The sequence below is a fragment of the Alosa sapidissima genome, chromosome 3 (genome assembly GCF_018492685.1).
Source record: "Alosa sapidissima isolate fAloSap1 chromosome 3, fAloSap1.pri, whole genome shotgun sequence".
NCBI lineage: Eukaryota > Metazoa > Chordata > Actinopteri > Clupeiformes > Clupeidae > Alosa > Alosa sapidissima.
The window spans coordinates 37,433,363-37,454,829 of NC_055959.1; the positions used below are offsets into that span (position 1 = coordinate 37,433,363).

The window sequence follows — 21,467 nt, forward strand, 5'->3', positions numbered from 1 at the left end:
ACACACACACACACACACACACACACACACACACACACACATATGTGCCCACATAGAAACACTTCAAGATTGCTGTTACTCAAGAAACAATCTATTTGAGTTCCAACTAAATCAGCCACTTGCTGTACTTTAGGGGTCACTTAGTCTGGCTTGGTTCTGGTCTTGGTCCTAATGCAATCCATTATTATCTTTGCCAGAACCAGACTCGCTCCGGCCCAAAGTCCTCTGCTGTCTGGGATTTTGTTGCCCATGAAAAGTTCAGGCCTAGTTTACTGAGTAGCTCTGGAAATGTTACAGCTGCCTCAGTGGGCCCATATATATACTCCCTAAAAACATGCTCCCTCCCGACCTAAACCCCAACCCCCACCCCCAGTACACACACACACACACACACACACACACACACTCCTCCTCCACGAGACACGTATGTATTTTTATATCCGAACTCTCCAGACAGTACATGAGGACTTTCATATGCTAGAACCTGGAAAATGGCCATACAACTGGAAATTGAGCATGAAATTCAATGAAACGTACAAGCCCAACACACAGTCCCAGTATGCTTCTGCGGCAGATAAAACCTAACGACACATGAAAATGAATTTTCGGCGTGCTGGTAGCTCTAGTATTGACGTCATGAATTAAATTCCCAGAGTCAAATCAAATCAAATAAAAAGTCTCCTCCTGCTGTCTGCCCACCATCATTCTGAAAAGCAGCCTCAGCCACACCACTATATAGATGCTACTTTAATCTAATCGCTCTGCGGGGACTCCGGGGAGTCATGCCCAGGAGCTACAGTAAATAAGGAGACGGCCACAGCAGAGACACAAGGGACTGTAGTGGGGGCAGCCGTGGCCTACTGGTTAGCGCTTCGGACTTGTAACCGGAGGGTTCGCCGGTTCAAACCCCGACCAGTAGGCACGGCTGAAGTGCCCTTGAGCAAGGCACCTAACCCCTCACTGCTCCCCGAGCACCGCTGTAGCAGGCAGCTCACTGTGTCGGGATAAGTGTGCTCACTCTGTGCTAAGTGTGTTTCACTAATTCACGGATTGGGATATATGCAGAGACCAAATTTCCCTCACGAGATCAAATGAGTATATACTTACTTATACTTAGTCATTAGCCTGACCACGCGTTGCTTTAACTCCGCTCTCTCTCTCTCTCTCTCTCTCTCCAGTCCAGCGCGAGCATGGATGGATGAATGACGGATCACTTGTTATGGGTGTGTGCTAATCGCTGTTATGTCTGCGCTCTGAGTCTGTGTAAAAAAGACACTCGGGCAGGTGTTAACTTCAAGGCTTTGAAACCACTGTACTCCAGCGTCAGAGGTCGTCGAGAGAGAGATGGTCATTGTCTGCCTTTCCTGCCCCAAACAAAAAGATGAAACTCGACCCAGAGAGAGCTTTATGGCAGGGCCCATTGCTGAGGCTTCTACCAGGGGATGCATAGACAGCATCTGGGGGCTGAGACAGTGAGACAGTGAGACATGAAGGAATGAATGCTACTCACTTCAACTGAGCATGACTCACAAAACAATCATGTTTCAAAGTTCTGACCTTCCAATGGCCCCATCATAAATGCGGATTGGTTTTATTTGATATGTAATCTCATTTTTTTTTGTTTGACCATTCTAATCCCATTTCCTTTCCTTATCTTCTATTCAACTCATTCATTTCCTTCCTTGTCTCTGCATTCAATCTTCAACACAAAAACTTCTCATGCAGTTACAAACAAGGGCTAAAGTATCTGTGAAAATGTCACCAAGATCAGAGGAAATGACATTAGTGAAAAGATCGTAATGATCGGACATTATGTATCCTCCATTTCAGCGTTGCCACTGTCAGAAGCACTTTGCCCTCTAGAGAAGCACTGGATCGGACGACCCAGCTCTCCCAGGGGTTTAGCTCTGTGATGGGCCTCAGCTGCCCCCTGCTGGCCAAAAGCATTAAATAAATAAATTGCACTAGTGGAAAATCACAGTCTATTGAAAGCTATGGGGGAAAGATGGTTCATTAAATTAGATTTAGAGATATGAACAGTGGGACAGAACTTGTTATGGGTAGGGAGACTACTCCTGAGCAGGCAGTGATGAGTTATGAGTAAGGGACAGAACTTGTTATGGGTAGGGACACTACTCCTGAGCAGGCAGTGATGAGGTATGAGTAAGGGACAGAGTAGATGCAGATGTACAGGTAACTCAAGTTGACTTGAAATAACGGATACCACATGGAAGTAACAAAGTCTACCAATCAACAGTAAAGCTGACTTTTGTAGAAATGCATCCCACACGGTAATGAGAGTAGATGACTGAACAACTGATAAGGATTTGACTTTGGCTTAAATGGACTTGTTAACGTGACACAACTCAGTTGTATGGCTACAGTATCAATAGACACTGACAGGTTGTTAGTGTGCTCTCTGTCGCCTCCTGCCAGAAGGGTAATGTACCGCATGTATGGACAGAGGCACTGTAGGAGAGGGTGGAGTTGAGATAGTTCCAAAGGCCATGGACTGACCCCATTGCCCCCCCCCCCCCCCCCCCAACATTATTATCGTTGGGGCCGCCGTTCTATACATTATCCCCTACATAGCATATCATATTCCTATATAACATTATCCCTTACATAGCATATCACATTCCTTCATAACATTATCCCTTACATAGCATATCATATTCCTATATAACATTATCCCCTACCCTTACATAGCATATCATATTCCTATATAACATTATCCCTTACATAGCATATCATATTCCTTCATAACATTATCCCCTACCCTTACATAGCATATCATATTCCTTCATAACATTATCCCCTACCCTTACATAGCATATCATATTCCTTCATAACATTATCCCCTACATAGCATATCATATTCCTTCATAACATTATCCCTTACATAGCATATCATATTCCTTCATAACATTATCCCTTACATAGCATATCATATTCCTTCATAACATTTCCAGTAGTGACCTTGGGAGGCCTGATCTGGCGTAGATGTTTGGAGTTATAATGACGAGGTCAACAGCACATGCTGTAGATCCTTGTGGAGGGAAATTAATCATTGGGCTTCCCAGAATACCAGCTGAAAAAAAGTAATCTTAGCTGGGATTCCCATCCTATCTGAATATACTGGAAAAACTCAGTCATGCCCACATTCAGCACAGGGCACTAGGGGTCAGCAAAAAAGCCTGAGTGCGTAAGATGTGGTGATCCGTTGGTCACGCTTGCCTTGGTTAAGATAAGCTGAGTCACCAGTGCCCATCCCATTTCAAAGGGACTGTATCAAGGATCTATCAGTATCTTTTTATTGTGTTTTTATTGTATTCGTTTTAGCATGTTAATGGAAAAGTAAAGTTTCTCACTGACAGCAGTGCTCGATGATTTTTGTTTGCTATGACTACACGAGGGTTTAAATAGAAAATAGAAAGTTGTACCAAAAGAGATATAGTTGGAGAGTAAGACATGGCATGTATTACCTTTACATTTGACCATCAAAACCCAACCCAATGTTTCGTTAATATGCTGAATTAAATACAAATCTTGTCCTAATTTACTCATAAAAAGGGCAGTGCAAATTGGAAACCGTTGTAGCCTAGTGTGTGACAAAGTGGTGTAGACAAACTTGATAGAGGCAATTGTCGTAGTTTTTCTTAACTTGATAAATGGTGCACTAGTCCCAGTCGTCGTTTTGTTTCACAGGCGTTATCAATAAGGAAATGCCTCGTACGGAAATATTACAGTGCAGTCTCTGTGTCCTTTGTGCTCTGGTGTGACCAGGAGTGTAGTGGTAAAATAAGAGATGGGTAAAACGTTTGATTTGAAGATTATGGCGTGGTCTTAATCCACAGAAAAAAAATGTTTTACTTCTTAGGTAAAACAAACTGTCAAAAAAGAGAGAACATTTTTTATCCAGCCAAGGAGTAACTGTGCCCTGAAACTGTGCCCTGAAGAAGGCCTGATGCCGCTATGCGTGTTTTTTTTTAAACTGGTTCATTTAGAACATGTCAGTATAATTAGAGACATTTTAATTAAGGAGAATTTTTTTTGAAAGAGGTGGGTAAACTATGATTTCTGTGGTCACAATGAGGTGGACTGCACCATGTGGTATTAGATTTTTTTTAAAGGCAGAACATGTTAAATTATGTTGGAGATTATTGTCCAATGTTTATAACAATATTAGTGGTATTAAATGGTTCCTAGATTGTACATATTGTAAATGTTGATAATGCAGTGTGTTTTTTGATTTTTGGATGTTAGAAGTTGCAATTGATGAAAAACTCTTTTGAGAGGTGGATAAACTCTAATAAGAAGTGGATAAACTCTATTTCTGAAATTTCAGAGGTGGATAATCTGCTTTTAGCCACTGCATCCCAGGGTGTAGCAGTTCAGCTCACAATAGCATGACAGAAAACACCAGTGATTTTATCAGGCCCTCTGTTGACTTTCTCAGCAGCATACCAACCTTTTTTGCAAATAGCTCTGAAATGGACGTATTTTGAAAAATGTCTAAAACTGATTGTGTTTGCTCAGAGTGTGGCTATACGTATAACAGTGAGATAAAACTACTGCAATTCATTTGTGTTGTTTTGCCTCAAAAGTAGCTAACTCTGTGTTTCTGAATTCAGTATCCTATCAATCCAACTCACCTCTGTACAAGGATACATAACCTAATAATCCAATAACTTATATACTGTATTCAGATTAACCCATATACAGTTAAACTCCAAATTATTCAAATACGAATATCTGAATATTGATTTATAACCCAAGTTTACTCAACCAACAGGTTTCTCCCATATAGAAATCACTTAACCTCTAGACTAAAGATGATACATCGTGTACACAAAAAATAGTTTTTTCGATCAAATAAGTAATCATATTAAATCAAAATTATACATTGGTATGAATAGTTAAACACAGTAATCTGTATCAGGCCAGTAATATTTAGAGTACAATGTTATTGACTAAAGGATCAGTCAGAATGATAATCTCATTTCTTTGGGATTAGTAAGCAGAAGTAGAAACTGATAGGAGAGAATAGAGGAGAGGGAACTCGTGTCTTTGGCATTAACAGCTGACTCCACTGTTGACTCTATTTTGTCATAAGAGTTAATATTTCTCCCAAAACCTTTTTTTCCTCCGAGTAAAGCTATCGCCAGAGACAAACTTAGAAACTTCTCCAACGCAAACACATCCCAGGTGCTGCACTCAGGTGATGAATGCACTGTATGTTCACAGGTGTATGTGAGCCGAGGCACGCTATGCCACAGCGGCCTAATCACCTGCAGTCCAAACATGCCCAGGAGCACAGGCCGCATAGTTTCACATGCCCAAGCAGCGGCCACTGATAGCGTGACCGAGACCGGAGAACGGACACACCTTTCTCCAGCATCTCTGCCTGACCCGCGTGGGGGCAGGGGTTGTTGTGTGTGTCGGCTGTTGTTCATGAACAGTAGTGTTGTCAAAGGGCAGAGCCTGACCCTGTTTTGGAGATCGAAGGACATGACATTTACAGGAAATGTTCAGCGAGTGATACGCATTAGATGACATCAGTGATCACAGGCGATGTGGTGCACTAGGAGAGAGCGAACCAACGGATGCGAAAAGAGGCATCACAGCTACACGTACGAGTAAGTAAGCGCTCTCCAATATTATTACTCTGAGGTAACACACTGTTTATATATGCATGGAATATACAACAAAAATAAAAGTATTTCAGTCTAGTGTGTTTTCAGTGTTTCACAATCAAAAAAAAATTATTTTCTGGGTCATGATTCCAGTTGCCATCACTGTTGAAAGAACTTCCATCAACAGCACACAATTGTGAATATCAAAAGGATGGCATGACCTTGATGATTTGAGGAATCTAGCACATATAGCACTTCCTAAACATTACTGTAATTCGGACATTAAAAAAATATATGCTCGTTTTGCAGGTGATTATAATCGAGTTGTTATCAAGATGAAATACCTGATTGCTCTGTTGGGATGTCTGATGCTTGTTATGATAGGTATGTATTTCTAATTTGATTCACACGCACGCACTCACACACACACACACACACACACACGACCGTATTTACACACACACACACATTAACACTAGAGTCACAGTATTATTGTAGATGTGTTATATGTGTTCATGGCCCTAAATCATCTGTTTTACAGCCACTGGGACAAAAGAACAAAACGGTGAGTAGCCTCTGCCATGAAATCCATATGAAATCCATATAACTGCTTTCCATTCAACTACACAGAAGCCTGTAAACTAAAGATCAACCTCTAAAGTCACAAAGTAGAGTCTTTAGTCTACTACATACAGTAAAAACCAATAACCAATAAAACCAATAACCAATAAAAAACAGCAGACACTTAGGATAAGTTCTCTTGAATGGAATATGACAGTATCTCTTGAGTATAGTGAGAAAGCCCTGTCCTCCTATCTTAACGTCAGGCTGTGGCTCGGTCCGTCTGGACAGCCGTATTGTCGGGGGCAGGAATGCCTCGGCGGGCAGATGGCCATGGCAGGTGAGCCTACACTGGCTAGGGAGTCACATCTGCGGGGGGACCCTCATTAGCGACCAGTGGGTCATCACGGCCGCACACTGCTTCTCCAGGTGAGTCTGTGGGCGCAAATAGGTCACTCTCTCATGTGTGACTGAAATAAAGCTGCTATCATGTGGTGTGTGGGAGCTTTCAGGGAATCCGCTGATTTTCATGGCTGGAATCTTGCTCATTGTTTTACTTTATCAAATAGATTTTGCCATGTTATCTTTATGTAGACTTTGCACTTAGCCTGCCCTTTAAAAAAGGGCCCTTTTATCTCCAAGTTAGTCTATACACATACAATATGTTTTGTAAGTCGCTTTGGACAAATACCTTGGCTAAAAAATGTAAAAATTCACAATGTTACAATGTGTTTCTATGTCTCCTTTGGCTGATGTTATGCTGCTGAGGGCATAAGTCCTAGTCTGGTGTTCACCAGACCAAGCTCAATCTTTTAAGATTGAACATTGGTCTGGGGAGTCCGCTATGTATTTTCTACTGCACAAGATGCGTGATCAACGGGCATAGTTCAAATGACTCTTTACGTAATTGGATAGTCATTCACCAATCTGACCAATGAAATGGGTGACGTTTGCAGAGCAACGTGAAAACTCCATGCTCTCCCGCTATTGTCATCATTTTATACCTGCCAATAGCGCGCCAGGTGGATAAGCTTGTGATTGGTCCCGGCAAAATTGTAACGGAAGCAGCAGAAAAAGATGCCCAGGTTTCCAGCCTGAGCTGCAGGGCGAAAAAGAAATCGCCGGTAGATCAGGCTGGGGTCACCCTGCCTACATAAGTCCCAAACTGTTAGCTGTTATCCCATAACTGTTAGCTGTTAGCTACACTGAAGTAGAAGCAGTATGTATTTATGACTGAATTTCCTAAATCAGTAATCAATATGATTCCATTTATAAACATCTGCTCTTCTCTGGTGAATTGTGTCAGATTTTCAGTTTCAGTTATCTGGTTTACTAACCACTTCCCCTAGCTTCCCAATCCACTTCACCTGGACGGTGTACCTGGGCCGAGAGACACAGGATACGTCCAGCCCGAACGCCAACCCTCATGAGGTGGCACACAGTGTTAAAGCCATCGTCCGCCACCCCGACTACAGCGCGGGGGACTTCACTAACGACGTGGCCCTGGTGAGACTAAGAGAGCCGGTGGAGTTCACCGCCTACGTCTGGCCCATCTGCCTGCCCTCCAACACCAGCAGGTTCCCACCGGGAACGGCCTGCTGGACCACCGGCTGGGGCAACACGGGCTTTGGAGGTAGGACACTGCTTACAGCTGTGAAGTGAAGACAAAGGAAGAAAAATAGACTCTATATTTGAGAGAGAAACAAAGCTTTTAATTTTGTCTGTTTGTAAGACTGATGAATACCTGCAATCACATTGTATATTTATAATATCATATATCAAAATAATTAGTTCTGAAATGTTGCTTGTCTACATATTTTGCCCCAGAGTCCCTCCCCTTCCCAATGGCACTACAGGAAGTGGCGGTGACGGTGGCAGGAAACAGGAAGTGTGAGTGCCGGTTGAAGGACACACTCCAGGTGGACATAACTCCCAGCATGCTCTGCGCTGGAGGGGTTACGGGGAAAGGGGCATGCCATGTAAGACACCTGTTCCTCTCCCACACGTCCCCCAGCTATCGCTACACTATAACACCAACCCAGCTAACGCTACACTATAACACCAAGAGCCTCATCCCCCAGCTAACGCTACACTATAACACCAACCCAGCTAACGCTACACTATAACACCAACCCAGCTAACGCTACACTATAACACCAAGAGCCTCATCCCCCAGCTAACGCTACACTATAACACCAACCCAGCTAACGCTACACTATAACACCAAGAGCCTCATCCCCCAGCTAACGCTACACTATAACACCAACCCAGCTAACGCTACACTATAACACCAAGAGCCTCATCCCCCAGCTAACGCTACACTATAACACCAACCCAGCTAACGCTACACTATAACACCAACCCAGCTAACGCTACACTATAACACCAAGAGCCTCTACAATGGACTCATTTTGTCCATTCCCTTTGTCATTCCCTCTCTCATTCTGTTTTCTCCTTCCATCTCTTTTATCATTCCGTCCATCTCTTTTACGCCTTGACTCTCCTCTCTTTCACTCCCTCTGTCATTCTCTCCCTCCCTCCCTTTCTCTCTCTCTCTCATTCTCCTCTCCTCTCCTCCCTCTCTTTGTGTTTCACTTCTTGACTCTCCTCTCTGTATTTCTCTCCCTCCCTTCCTCTCCATCTCTCTCCATCCATCCCTCCCTCTCCATCTCTCTCCATCTCTTCCTCCCTCTCCATCTCTCTCCATCTCTCCCTCCCTCCCTCCCTTCCTCTCCATCTCTCTCCATCTCTCCCTCCCTCCCTCCCTCCCTCTCTGTGCAGGGAGACTCAGGGGGTCCCCTCCAGTGTCGGCTGGGCTCTGTGTGGGTGCTGGCGGGGGTGACCAACTTTGGCATCCCCTGTGCCACGGGTGTGGCCCCCGACGGTTACGCCCGCGTGTCGGCGTTTGAGCCGTGGATCAGAGACACCGTGCGCCACTCGGACGTGGGCTTCGTCCACTTCACCTCAAACAGACCTGACGAGGACCGAAACTTCAACTGCAACCGCACTAACAGTGAGAGACTGACATTACATTAGGCCACACTGGTGACTCATTTTGTGTGTCTGAAGACAAACACACCTGTGGTGATGGTATGAGGTTGACTGTATGTTGACTGTATGGTGTAAAGCTAAAATCTACAGAGTTTCTAGTTCCAGTACAAACATTGAGGGATTTTGATTCTGATAGTCTGGTTTAAAAACAACATGTTGCAGATGTGTGGACATTTCCTGAAGGCGTATTTCAATAGTTTAGTGTTAACATTTTCACATTCACTTTTATGACATGACCATATGAATCTGAAGACACACTTCTTGAACTCTGAATGTTCTAGACTTATTTAGAGTTCCTCTTATTGATTTCCCCCTCTAGATCTGTTCTATTCTTCAGGACGTGAAGGCACTGTAAAACTTCCTGAGCAGAACAGAAGTTCTCCCGCCATCTTCCTGGAGGGCACATTCAAATATTTCGGCCTTGTTTATGGACAGATATTTGTGAGAAGTCAAATCACACACATGCAAATATACAATATAAAAGAATATTCGTAATATGTATCATATTACCATATCACTAATGGGATTGAAAAAGGTTTTATTTCCTTTTTTCACATTGATTTACGTTCTATAAGTTCTTTCTGTAAGAATATCATTTTTTTTCCCAGCTGAACAACGACGGCTATCTGACCTTTGATGGGTCCACACCTCTGGAGCCTCCCAGCAGTTTCCCTGCGCACTCCAACACGGACGTCATCGCCCCGCTGTGGGCGAACTTAGACAACAGGGTTCGAGGAACCATCTCTTACCAGCAGGTCACTAATGGCTCCATTCTACACCTGGCCACTAGGGACATAAACGAGTACTTCCCGCACCTCAACTTCTCTGCTTCCTGGGTGTTCATCGCTTCCTGGGGGAAGGTTGCGCTCTCCTCCCAGCCAGAGTCAGTAAGTAAGCCAGCACGGTCCGGGGCTTCAGTCAACTGTTACTGTTGCTGTGTACAGTAGGGGCGGTGGCAGCATAGTAGCCAGAAATGTTGTGGGTTCAATTCCCGGCTGTCACCGTTGTGCCCTGGAGCAAGGCACTTAGGCCTGAATTAATTTAGGAAGACTGGCCCACATTATAATTTACATATGTAAGTGGCTTTGGAGTGAAGCATAAGCCAAATGAATAAGTATTGAAGTATAAATACTTAGCACATACGTTTTTTAATTAGGAGTAACCTGCTCTGCTGGCCAGAAGTCAGCATACTATAAGCTGTAACCCTCCCATTAATCAAAACTGGCCAATGCAACCCCCCAATAGTCATGAAACTGTTATAGAGCATGGTGAAAGGGGGCTTCGACCTGCTTAGCGTCCAGAGTAGCATTGTCTTTTTAACAGCGCACCTAGAGACATTTCACCTGTGTCTCTCCCAAAGGGCGTGTCTGCCCAGCTGGTCTTGGTGTCTGATGGGGATCTGTCTTTTGTCCTGATGAACTATGGAGACATAGAGACAGCCAACGCCCGGGTAAGGAGATCACACACTTGAAGACTTAAGACTTCACATGGGTCATCTGTATGTCTTGTACACTTTATATTGTGTATTAACATAACATAAAAATAACATTTTATTTTATTAAATAATTTTGCTTCACTAAAACGTGTTTTGGTGTTTTGAAATACATGCCCTTGTCTGTGAATTTTGAAAATTGAAATGTGTCACGGTTTGATTTCATAGGCTGGCTATGACACCGCCGGATCCTCGCACTACTTTTGGGTTCCCATGGAAACGACCTCAGAGCTCCAGCACACCAGCAACATGTTCACTCCAGGCCGCTGGGTGTTCCGTGTCGATGGAGGTTCTATTAACTCAGATTTCATTTATACTAGTTCAGTGGATTATGGAGGCCATTTGTGTTGATTTCATAAAATTCTACATATAGCAGCTCTCTCTCTCTCTCTTTCTCTCTTTCTCTCTCTCTCTCTCTCACTCTCTGTGTGTGTGAAGAGGTCTTCAAGATGTGATTTCACAGAAACACCACCCCTATACCCCTATAACACCACCCCTATATTGATTAGTGAACCCTGGCGTTAACATGCTCTGACCTGTTCCTGTCCAGGCGATGTGACCAGTGGCCACAGCAGAGCTACAGCTGACGAGTGTGGCGTCTCGGCGAAGCCCCCGTCACAGCTCAGTGCCAGGATCACCGGGGGCCAGGACGCCCAGCCAGGGAGTTGGCCCTGGCAGGTCAGCATACACCGTCTCGGCCGCCACGAGTGTGGGGGCTCCCTGATCAACCACGAGTGGGTCATCTCTGCTGCACACTGCTTCCAAAGGTACACACAGGAACTGTGTGGTTGTACAAACTCCTCTAAAGAAGTGTCTCATGGGAAACAGACATTGTGGCTTGGACTGAGCTATGAACACCCCCCTCCAGCCAGCCAATAAACATGGTGCTTTAGGAGCACAGATGAGTGAGGTGTGATCTGATTGGTAGTTGAGCTCATATATCAAAAACCTTTGACAAATACCCAATGATAATAGTGAACAGTGATGACTAACCTTTGTTAAATATGATAAATAGTGAATAGTGATGACTAACCTTTGATAAACATCCAAAGATAATAGTGGATAGTAATGACTAACCTTTGATAAATATTATAATAGTGAATAGTGATGATGAGCTATGACCCATAGTTCCCGCACTCTCATTCTGTCTCAATAGTTCCTGCACCGCTCCCCTGGCTGTCTATCTCGGTCGTCTTCGTCAGGTGGGCAGCATCTCCAACGAGGTCCGCCGAAGCATCCTGGCGATTGTCCGACACCCTGATTACGACAGCGTCTCCAATGACAATGACGTGGCTCTCGTCCGCTTGAGCTCGCCGGTCCGCTACACGTCCTACATCAAACCCGTTTGCCTGGCAGCGAGCGCCAGCACGTTCATCACTGACACCAAAAGCTGGGTCACTGGCTGGGGATTCGTCCAACAAGGAGGTGAAGTAGTGGTGTTATTTTGACGTGATTAGATTTGAATAGATTCATTAGATTTTATTACTCTCCCTGAATGTTTATGACATATTGTTTATCATGACATATCCTGTAATAAATACCAATAATGTATGTAATAAAGTAAAAACTGTCAAATATAATTTGCTACAGAGAACAGACATAAGACTGTGATATAACATCAAATATAAGAATGATGCCTTGCTGTTTCAGTGCCTCTTTGCCCAAGCAATAACTTATCAATAAGCTAAATCAATCCATTTAACAGGCCATTTAGCACCCAGTGTAGTTTATCATGAGTTAGTCATAACATGGATGCTTCCTTGTGTTGCAGTGCCCCTCCCCTCCCCACAGACCTTACAGGAAGTGGAGGTGTTGGTGGTGGGAAACAAACAGTGCAGCTGCTCTTATGGAGAACTCACAGACAACATGATCTGTGCAGGTGTGCCCGCAGGTGGCAAAGACGCTTGCCAGGTAAGACACCATTTCATCGCAGTTTACTGTCTTGCTCGTCACAAAATTGCTGAGTATGACCTACATCAGTGTTCAGCATTAGTGCCTTGTAGCAAGTCCTACATGTACTGTAGGGTTCTTTCAAAATCCGCATGAAACCATGGACTCTTTTCTAACATGCTTGTACCGGTAATTGTTTTTCTTCTTCAATATTGTAGGCTGATTCAGGAGGGCCCTTGGTGAGCAGACAGGACTCTATCTGGGTTCTCTCTGGGGTTGTAAGTTTCGGGGAAGGCTGTGGTCGCCCCGGTTACCCGGGCATCTACACGAGGGTGTCGCGGTACCAGGACTGGATCACCTCTTTCACCTCAGAAGACCTGCCGGGCTTCGTACAGTTTGATTCTGAGGGACCTGACACAGATAATGACTACACCTGTCCCAGCCCAACACCACCAGGGCCCAGCACGCCACCAACCACTACAAACAGGCCTTCCACCACTTTGCTGTCAGACACAACACCCATAGCCATAACTACAACCACTACAAACAGGCCTTCCACTACTCCCCTTCCAGTGACAATGCCCACCACTGTTTCTATGACAACAACTGCTACAACCAACATCAGCGGTATGTCGACAGTCACAGCAATGACAACAACATCCAAGATCAATAACAGTCAGCAGCCATCTCTAACCATACCATCTCAGCAAAACCTACTCGTAACATAATGCAGACACCAAACTAGCCACAAACTGCCTCTTTCTAAACTTAATGTAGAAAACAAACTAGCCACAAACTGCCTCCTTCTAAACTTAATGTAGAAAAACACTTAGGCTCTTCACTGCTCCAAAAAGGAGCACCACAAAACACTTTCTTGCACACTCGAAAGTATACGATAAACTGTCCCTTCTGGTCAGTACCTCTACCATATGTATAGTATCTATTGTATGTTGTTCTGTTTGTTTTTATCTATAGGTACATTTTATCCATTTGGAGATGAAAGTACTATGAGCCCTCCGCAGCAGAACGACAGTTCCTTACTGATCTTCCTGGAAGGGACATTTAAATACTTTGGCCTTGCTTACAGCCAGATATATGTAAGTTACAGTTACAGTTACACACACACACACACACACACACACACACACACACATACATTAACACACACACACATTATGTAACCTAAAATTAGACTGTGTGTGTGTGTGTGTGTGGCACACATCAAGCCTGACATAGTTGATCACTATAAAGGCTATATTAGGTACATATAAGACTGATTAGGTACTAAAGGTTATGGGGTCAAAGGTCAAGGTCACATATGAAATATTGCTGAAACACATTGAGTGATATCTCCAACACTGATATATTTACCCATCATAAATGATAGTTGACGTGATTATATACTCAAAGGTCAGATATTTAAATGGTCTGTTTCTATATGACAGCTGAACAACGACGGCTATCTGACCTTTGATGGGTCCACACCTCTGGAGCCTCCCAGCAGTTTCCCTGCGCACTCCAACACGGACGTCATCGCCCCGCTGTGGGCAAACTTAGACAACAGGGTTCGAGGAACCATCTCTTACCAGCAGGTCACTAATGGCTCCATTCTACACCTGGCCACTAGGGACATAAACGAGTACTTCCCGCACCTCAACTTCTCTGCTTCCTGGGTGTTCATCGCTTCCTGGGAGAAGGTTGCGTTCTCCTCCCAGCCAGAGTCAGTAAGTCAGTCCTGTGTTATAGTATTGTAAAACATACAATATAAAGGTAAAGCATCGATTTTTAGAGTGGCTTGAATAAAGTAAAAAGGAAAGTGGTAGATGTCTTATCATATATTGTATCATCTCATAGGAAGCATCATTTCAAGTGATTTTGGTGTCAGATGGTGATTTGTCATTTGTCCTTATGAACTATGGAGACATAGCATCTACTAATGCCCTGGTGAGAAAGCAACATTTTAATGTACATGCCTATATGCTTAATTGTACTTAGCTTGACTAACATGTTTTGGTTGGTATGTTTACTGTATCTCAAAGCAAATTTGTGTTACCTAAATTAATTTGATAAATCAAACTAACTGCAAAATAATCATTTTAATGTATGTGTCTCTCTGGCTTTATTTTTGTTTGTTACTTTGATAACTGGGTTTACTATTTATATTTTCTATTTTTGTAGTTTGGTTATGACACAGCTGGATCCTCCCACTACTTTTCAGTCCCTGTGAATAGCACAACAGACCTCCGTCACACAAGCAATGTTGACCACACAGGTCGCTGGGCATTCCGCACGGATGAAGGTTATTTGCTTTTAAGCAATAATTTATGATTCATTAAGCTGTAACAGAGTGTAGTCATTTCACATTGCCTCTCTTGTCTTCAGATATCTAAGGCATAGTTTAGCTTTAGTTTAGAGGAGTTCAGTGTTTAATGTTCATAAATAGGATAAACCTGATAAGAAGAAAAATGGTGTTCCTCAAGGACCAGTTATTGGTCTCTCTTCTATTTGTGAGACTAATACTGCATATCCCCCACATCCACACACCTGAAGTGCGTACAAATTCACAGACATAAGCAAACTTTGGCAAACGCAGATAACTACTTCTTAAAAAGTTTGAGGAGGTAGTTCTCTGCGATCATACAGCGGAGCCGAATGAATGGATATCGTTAAGATGGAATGTTTACACAAACTTTTAAGAGAAAACATGTTGTTTGCTGAATTTGAACGCACTTCTGGTATGGTCCAGTGTTGTCAGGGTTGGCCAGTGGGACAGTGGCTACATTCTCAAATAGCAGTGGACATCAAGTCAATTTAAATCAATGAACCATCAAATTGCACTGTTGTATCACTACAGTAGTTGTCTTAACTGACACATCTGGCCTAAAAACCCTGTGCATAAAGAATTCTCTATTGTTCCTAATTCCGCTCTTCATTAGGGAACGCACCCAGTGGTCAGAGGTGTGGGCTTCCCACTTACCCTGAGCCCACCCCTGACAATAGGATAGTCGGGGGCCAGGACGCCCAACCAGGAAGCTGGCCCTGGCAGGCCAGCATACACCGCTCTGGACGCCATGCCTGTGGAGGGTCCCTCATAAACAACCAGTGGGTCATCTCTGTTGCACACTGCTTTCTCAGGTGAGCTCCAAGATGTATGGTGTTAAGTGGAAATGGAGGCAAATATCAGAGGTGCTTTTTACGTCAATTTATGACATGTCAGCATTATCAGTGTTGATGTTGTTGTGCTTATCGATACCACTGAGATCGGATGTCTACTGTGGTAGAAATGTTGTAATGGTGATGGTCACAGTCATCATGGTCACAGAAGACATCTGAGCTCAGTGGTATCGGTAAGGAGCAGAGAATTTTCAGCCTTCTGTTCTAGTACTGTATAATAGTGAGGCCACCTGTAATGTCCTTTATTAATTACTAGTGGGTACCTAAGATAAACATATCATGCTTTATAGTTAGGGTTAGTTACACATATGTTCTGACATGTTAAACACTAGTATTGACACCTTACTCACACTATTGCAGTATCTTGTATCGCTGACTGAAAATAAAATGTCTCTTAACAACAACATTTTTTATTCGCTCTTATTTGTCACAGTTCCTGCACAGCTCATCTGACTGTTTATCTCGGTCGTTATCGCCAAGAAGGCAGCAACCCCAACGAGGTTCGACGAGGTGTCATGGCAATCGCCAGACACCCTAATTATGACTTCATTACGTCTAACAATGACATAGCGCTCATTCGACTCAGCTATCCCGTCCGCTACACGGCCTTCATTAAACCCGTTTGCCTGGCAGCAAGCGCCAGTGTGTTTATTACAGGCACAGAGAGCTGGGTCACTGGCTGGGGACGCATCCAAGAAGGAGGTAAAGTAATTATAGATTAGAGTAGATCACATTTGATTAATCAGATTTGATCACACTTCACAAATGTTTATAACTTCTGATTGAATACTAGTAAAGTAATAAAGTAAACATTGTGTTGCAGTGCCCCTCCCTTCCCCACAGACCTTACAGGAAGTGGAGGTGTTGGTGGTGGGAAACAAACAGTGCAGCTGCTCTTATGGAAAACTCACAGACAACATGATCTGTGCAGGTGTGCCCGCAGGTGGCAAAGACTCTTGCCAGGTAAGAAACCAAACCGGTGCTGGTTTATACTGTCATACCTTTGTCCAAAGCCTACACGTGACCAACATACTAGTGCTGGTTTATACTGCCATACCTTTAACCAAAACCTATGCTTAACCAACATACTAGTGCTGGTTTATATTGCCTTTACCCAAAGCCTATAAATAATCAGCATGCATGATGGACATGAGGGTCGTATACAACCCGAGCTGCATGGTGCCACCACCAACTGGGATCATGGAAGGAAACTGAACCTAATTGCTAATTTCGTTGGGTGAATTGGATTTGTTTTCAATATTTTAGGCTGATTCAGGCGGACCCTTGGTGAGCAGACAGGACTCTATCTGGGTTCTCTCAGGGATCATAAGTTTCGGAAGAGGCTGTGGTCGCCCCGGTTACCCGGGCGTCTACACGAGGGTGTCGCAGTACCAGGATTGGATCACCTCCTTCACCTCAGAAGACCTGCCGGGCTTCGTACAGTTTGATTCTGAGGGACCTGACACAGATAATGACTACACCTGTCCCAGCCCAATACCACCAGGGCCCAGCACGCCACCAACCACTACAAACAGGCCTTCCACCACTTTGCTGTCAGACACAACACCCATAGCCATAACTACAACCTATACAACAAACATTAGCACGTCCTCCGCTACTTCACTGCCTACAACTCCCATAATTCCATCCTCAACAATCAGGCAGAGCACAATGTCCAAGCATACAATGCCTTCCTCAACCCCTGATGACCATTCCGTCACTTCTAGCACATATCCATCCACTTCTGCCATTATCAAAACCAGCGTCCAATCCACAACACGTTCCTCAACAGCCACACTGTACACTTCAGACATGATCTCAACCTCTAATGTTGCATCCACTGCAGTATCAAATACAGTGACATCTGACAGCACACAGAGAACTGAAAGCTCTACCATTGCTACCTCAACATCTGTTGTTCCTCCTGGAACGGAAGCATCTGTAACCACAACTGCAGCCACCAGCGATGCTACGCTAACCACAGCTACTTCGACATCTGTTACTTCTGTATCGGACGCTTCTGTAACCACAACTGCTGCTACCAGCGATGCTACGCTAACCACGGCTACTTCGACATCTGTTACTTATGTAACGGACGCTGCTGTAACCACAACTGCGGCGACCAGCGATGCAACGCTAACCACAGCTACTTCGACATCTGTTACTTCTGTAACGGACGCTGCTGTAACCACAACTGCAGCCACCAGCAATGCTACGCTAACCACAGCTACTTCGGCATCTGTTACTTCTGTAACGGACACTGCTGTAACCACAACTGCTGCTACCAGCAATGCTACGCTAACCACAGCTACTTCGGCATCTGTTACTTCTGTAACAGACGCTGTTGTAACCACAACTGCTGCTACCAGCTATGCTACGCTAACCACAGCTACTTCGACATCTGTTATCTCTGTAACGGACACTGTTGTAACCACAACTGCTGCTACCAGCGATGCTACGCTAACCACAGGTACTTCGACATCTGTTATTTCCCCTGAAACTGATGCTTCCATTACCACCACTACTGATTCTTTTCTCACATCAGCCTCTACTGTACCTGAAGTGACCACCTTAACAGGTTTGTCTTCTTCGTCCAGTCCCTCTGTTTCTTTAACGCCACAGGCAACTACAGGGATAACCACAGCTCAAACCTCCACAAACACAATTAATACTATCTCCACTCCACTGCCATTAAGCACATCTATGACACAAATCCAAACAAGTGCCTCCACCATTTATCAACCTACCAACACCCCAGCTGCCACTACACCCTCAATCACAGCCTTGCATACCTCTGCAGCTAGTCCCCTCACGGCCTCCTCATTAGTCACACCTTCATCATCTCACAGCACTTTCCTTCCTTCCGTCACCTCTCCGTCCTCTTCCTCAGAAACCACACCAAGTCCCAACACAGCCCCTTCAACAGACTCCAGCACCCTCAGGACTACCAGTCCCTCCTATTTTACCTCACACAATACGGCACCTCCAACAGACTCCAACACCCTCAAGACTACCACACACAGTTCAGCCCCTTCACCAGACTCCAGTACCCTCAAGACTACCAGTCCCTCCTATTTTACCTCACACAATACGGCACCTCCAACAGACTCCAGCACCCTCAGGATTACTAGTCCCACCCACTTTACCTCACACAATACGGCACCTCCACCAGACTCCAGCACCCTCAGGATTACTAGTCCCACCCACTTTACCTCACACAATACGGCACCTCCACCAGACTCCAGCACCCTCAGGATTACTAGTCCCACCCACTTTACCTCACACAATACGGCACCTCCACCAGACTCCAGCACCCTCAGGATTACTAGTCCCTCCCACTTTACCTCCCACAATACGGCACCTCCAACAGACTCCAGCACCCTCAGGATTACTAGTCCCTCCCACTTTACCTCCCACAATACGGCACCTCCAACAGACTCCAACACCCTCAAGACTACCACACACAGTTCAGCCCCTTCACCAGACTCCAGTACCCTCAAGACTACCAGTCCCTCCTATTTTACCTCACACAATACGGCACCTCCAACAGACTCCAGCACCCTCAGGATTACTAGTCCCACCCACTTTACCTCACACAATACGGCACCTCCACCAGACTCCAGCACCCTCAGGATTACTAGTCCCACCCACTTTACCTCACACAATACGGCACCTCCACCAGACTCCAGCACCCTCAGGATTACTAGTCCCACCCACTTTACCTCACACAATACGGCACCTCCACCAGACTCCAGCACCCTCAGGATTACTAGTCCCTCCCACTTTACCTCCCACAATACGGCACCTCCAACAGACTCCAACACCCTCAAGACTACCACACACAGTTCAGCCCCTTCACCAGACTCCAGTACCCTCAAGACTACCAGTCCCTCCTATTTTACCTCACACAATACGGCACCTCCAACAGACTCCAGCACCCTCAGGATTACTAGTCCCACCCACTTTACCTCACACAGTACAGCACCTCACACTCCGACATCTGTAACTACATCCAGTACATTCGCCTCACCCTTTCCCCTATCTACTACAACACAACCCCTTTCTAAAGTCACAACTGCAGTTTCAGACAGTGTTTCGACTTCGGCATCTGGAGCCACCAAATCCGTAACCACTAGTAGCACCTCTACCATTCTCTTTTCTTCAACAGCACCCACACCCAGGCCAGACACAGGAGAACCATCCACCAAGCCTACACTCACAACCTCCACCTCTCCTCCGGGTAAGCCATGAGGAAATCCTTATCTTGACCCTAACGCTGATTAATCCAGATGACTTGTGTATCAACAATCATGTGGTAAAAGGTGTAGTCCTTGACCCTAGTAAAAGGTCAATTAAATACACTCCTCCCTTTGGTGCTCCTGGAGTAAGGCTAGTGATTGTCTGAGGCACACTGTTTATTGGGCTGGACACAGAGAACAAACAGCTAAAGGACTGTGATGAGAATCTTTCAGAATTTGACAAACAAGTGTATTGGAGCACTCCACCTTTGATGACATGACATGGTGTCTGTCAAGACATGTTTGTGACATGATAATGTTATCCATATGATGCAAGGCTGCAAGGAAGGTGTTACGTAATAACAGACTCATAAGTTTCTCAGTATTTCACAGCACCATATCACAGCCGCCAATCCTCTCCTTGGTCCTTATGCTACGCTAACCCTGTCACCACCTACTTGGTCCTTATGCTACGCTAACTCTGTCATCATTGGTTCTGCCTAGAAACATGCGGCCGAGTCTCTGAGCACCTGGGGAGTGATGGCCTGAATCAGCGGACGTGGCCGTGGATGGTCTACCTAATGAGCCTAGGAAGTAGGATTAGCAGGCGTAGGTGTGGGGGGGTTCTCCTGACCAAAGAGTACGTCTTGAGCTCAGCAGAGTGCTTTGAAAGGTAAATTTTCCAGAAATGCATGCATGTGTGCTTGTGCTTGTGTGTTCATACTGCGGATGAGTTAAGAAAGCCAGGTCATAGATGAAAGACTACGATCAGATCAGGGTATGATTTGTTCCAGAATAAACTTTATGGAACATAACGGAATATAATAAGTGACTTCCAGAATCCATAGTGAAAACATATGTGTTCTGGTTGGTTAGTGGTCTGGTGGCATATGCCACACAATATATAGTTTGTTTTTTTAAGCTTTCAATGTGCAATTTGAATACCATTCATCTGTTTACTCACTCAAACACTTTTCCCTATATGAATGAGTGCTACCACTAGAACACCAATACATCTATAGTACATGCCATCGATTAAATCATTAATCATCACAATATAATCCACAGCAGATCAAACCCCAATGACTGGCTTGCCCTGCTCGAGCTTCATCAGGACATTAATGGCTCTGTTAGCTTTTACACTGTGCGGTGGATATCGACTATCACCTTCAGCGTCCACACAGACGTGCCCAGGGTGGCCCTGCTGCGACTAAAGAGGCCCGTGCAGCTGAGCGGCCGCCTGCAGCCCCTGTGCCTGGACCTGGAGGACAGGCTGGCCCTGAGCCTCGGGTCCACATGCTGGGTCACAGCCTGGGAGAAGTCAGAAGGGAGCTTAAGTGAGTGTGTGTATGTATGTGTGTGTGTTAAGTGAGTGGGTGTGTGTGTGTGTGTGTGTGTGTGTTTGTGTTCAGTGTGGGTGTGTGT

General features: G+C 44.8%; 1 protein-coding gene across 1 annotated transcript in view; it reads left to right on the forward strand.

Moving 5' to 3' along the window:
• LOC121705553 overlaps positions 1-18,302 on the forward strand; it is an 18,568-nt gene extending 266 nt beyond the window's left edge. The window contains exons 2-21 of the mRNA XM_042086587.1: positions 6,464-6,626; positions 7,547-7,830; positions 8,025-8,176; positions 8,979-9,210; positions 9,586-9,689; positions 9,857-10,135; positions 10,609-10,698; positions 10,909-11,029; positions 11,291-11,507; positions 11,897-12,165; positions 12,512-12,651; positions 12,849-13,257; positions 13,606-13,727; positions 14,076-14,354; positions 14,809-14,929; positions 15,567-15,765; positions 16,238-16,506; positions 16,628-16,767; positions 17,071-17,603; positions 17,741-18,302. Coding sequence (XP_041942521.1) covers positions 6,464-6,626; positions 7,547-7,830; positions 8,025-8,176; positions 8,979-9,210; positions 9,586-9,689; positions 9,857-10,135; positions 10,609-10,698; positions 10,909-11,029; positions 11,291-11,507; positions 11,897-12,165; positions 12,512-12,651; positions 12,849-13,257; positions 13,606-13,727; positions 14,076-14,354; positions 14,809-14,929; positions 15,567-15,765; positions 16,238-16,506; positions 16,628-16,767; positions 17,071-17,603; positions 17,741-18,302 — 4,685 coding nt within the window. The remainder of the gene's footprint in view (positions 1-6,463; positions 6,627-7,546; positions 7,831-8,024; positions 8,177-8,978; positions 9,211-9,585; positions 9,690-9,856; positions 10,136-10,608; positions 10,699-10,908; positions 11,030-11,290; positions 11,508-11,896; positions 12,166-12,511; positions 12,652-12,848; positions 13,258-13,605; positions 13,728-14,075; positions 14,355-14,808; positions 14,930-15,566; positions 15,766-16,237; positions 16,507-16,627; positions 16,768-17,070; positions 17,604-17,740) is intronic.
• Positions 18,303-21,467: the final 3,165 nt, after the last annotated feature.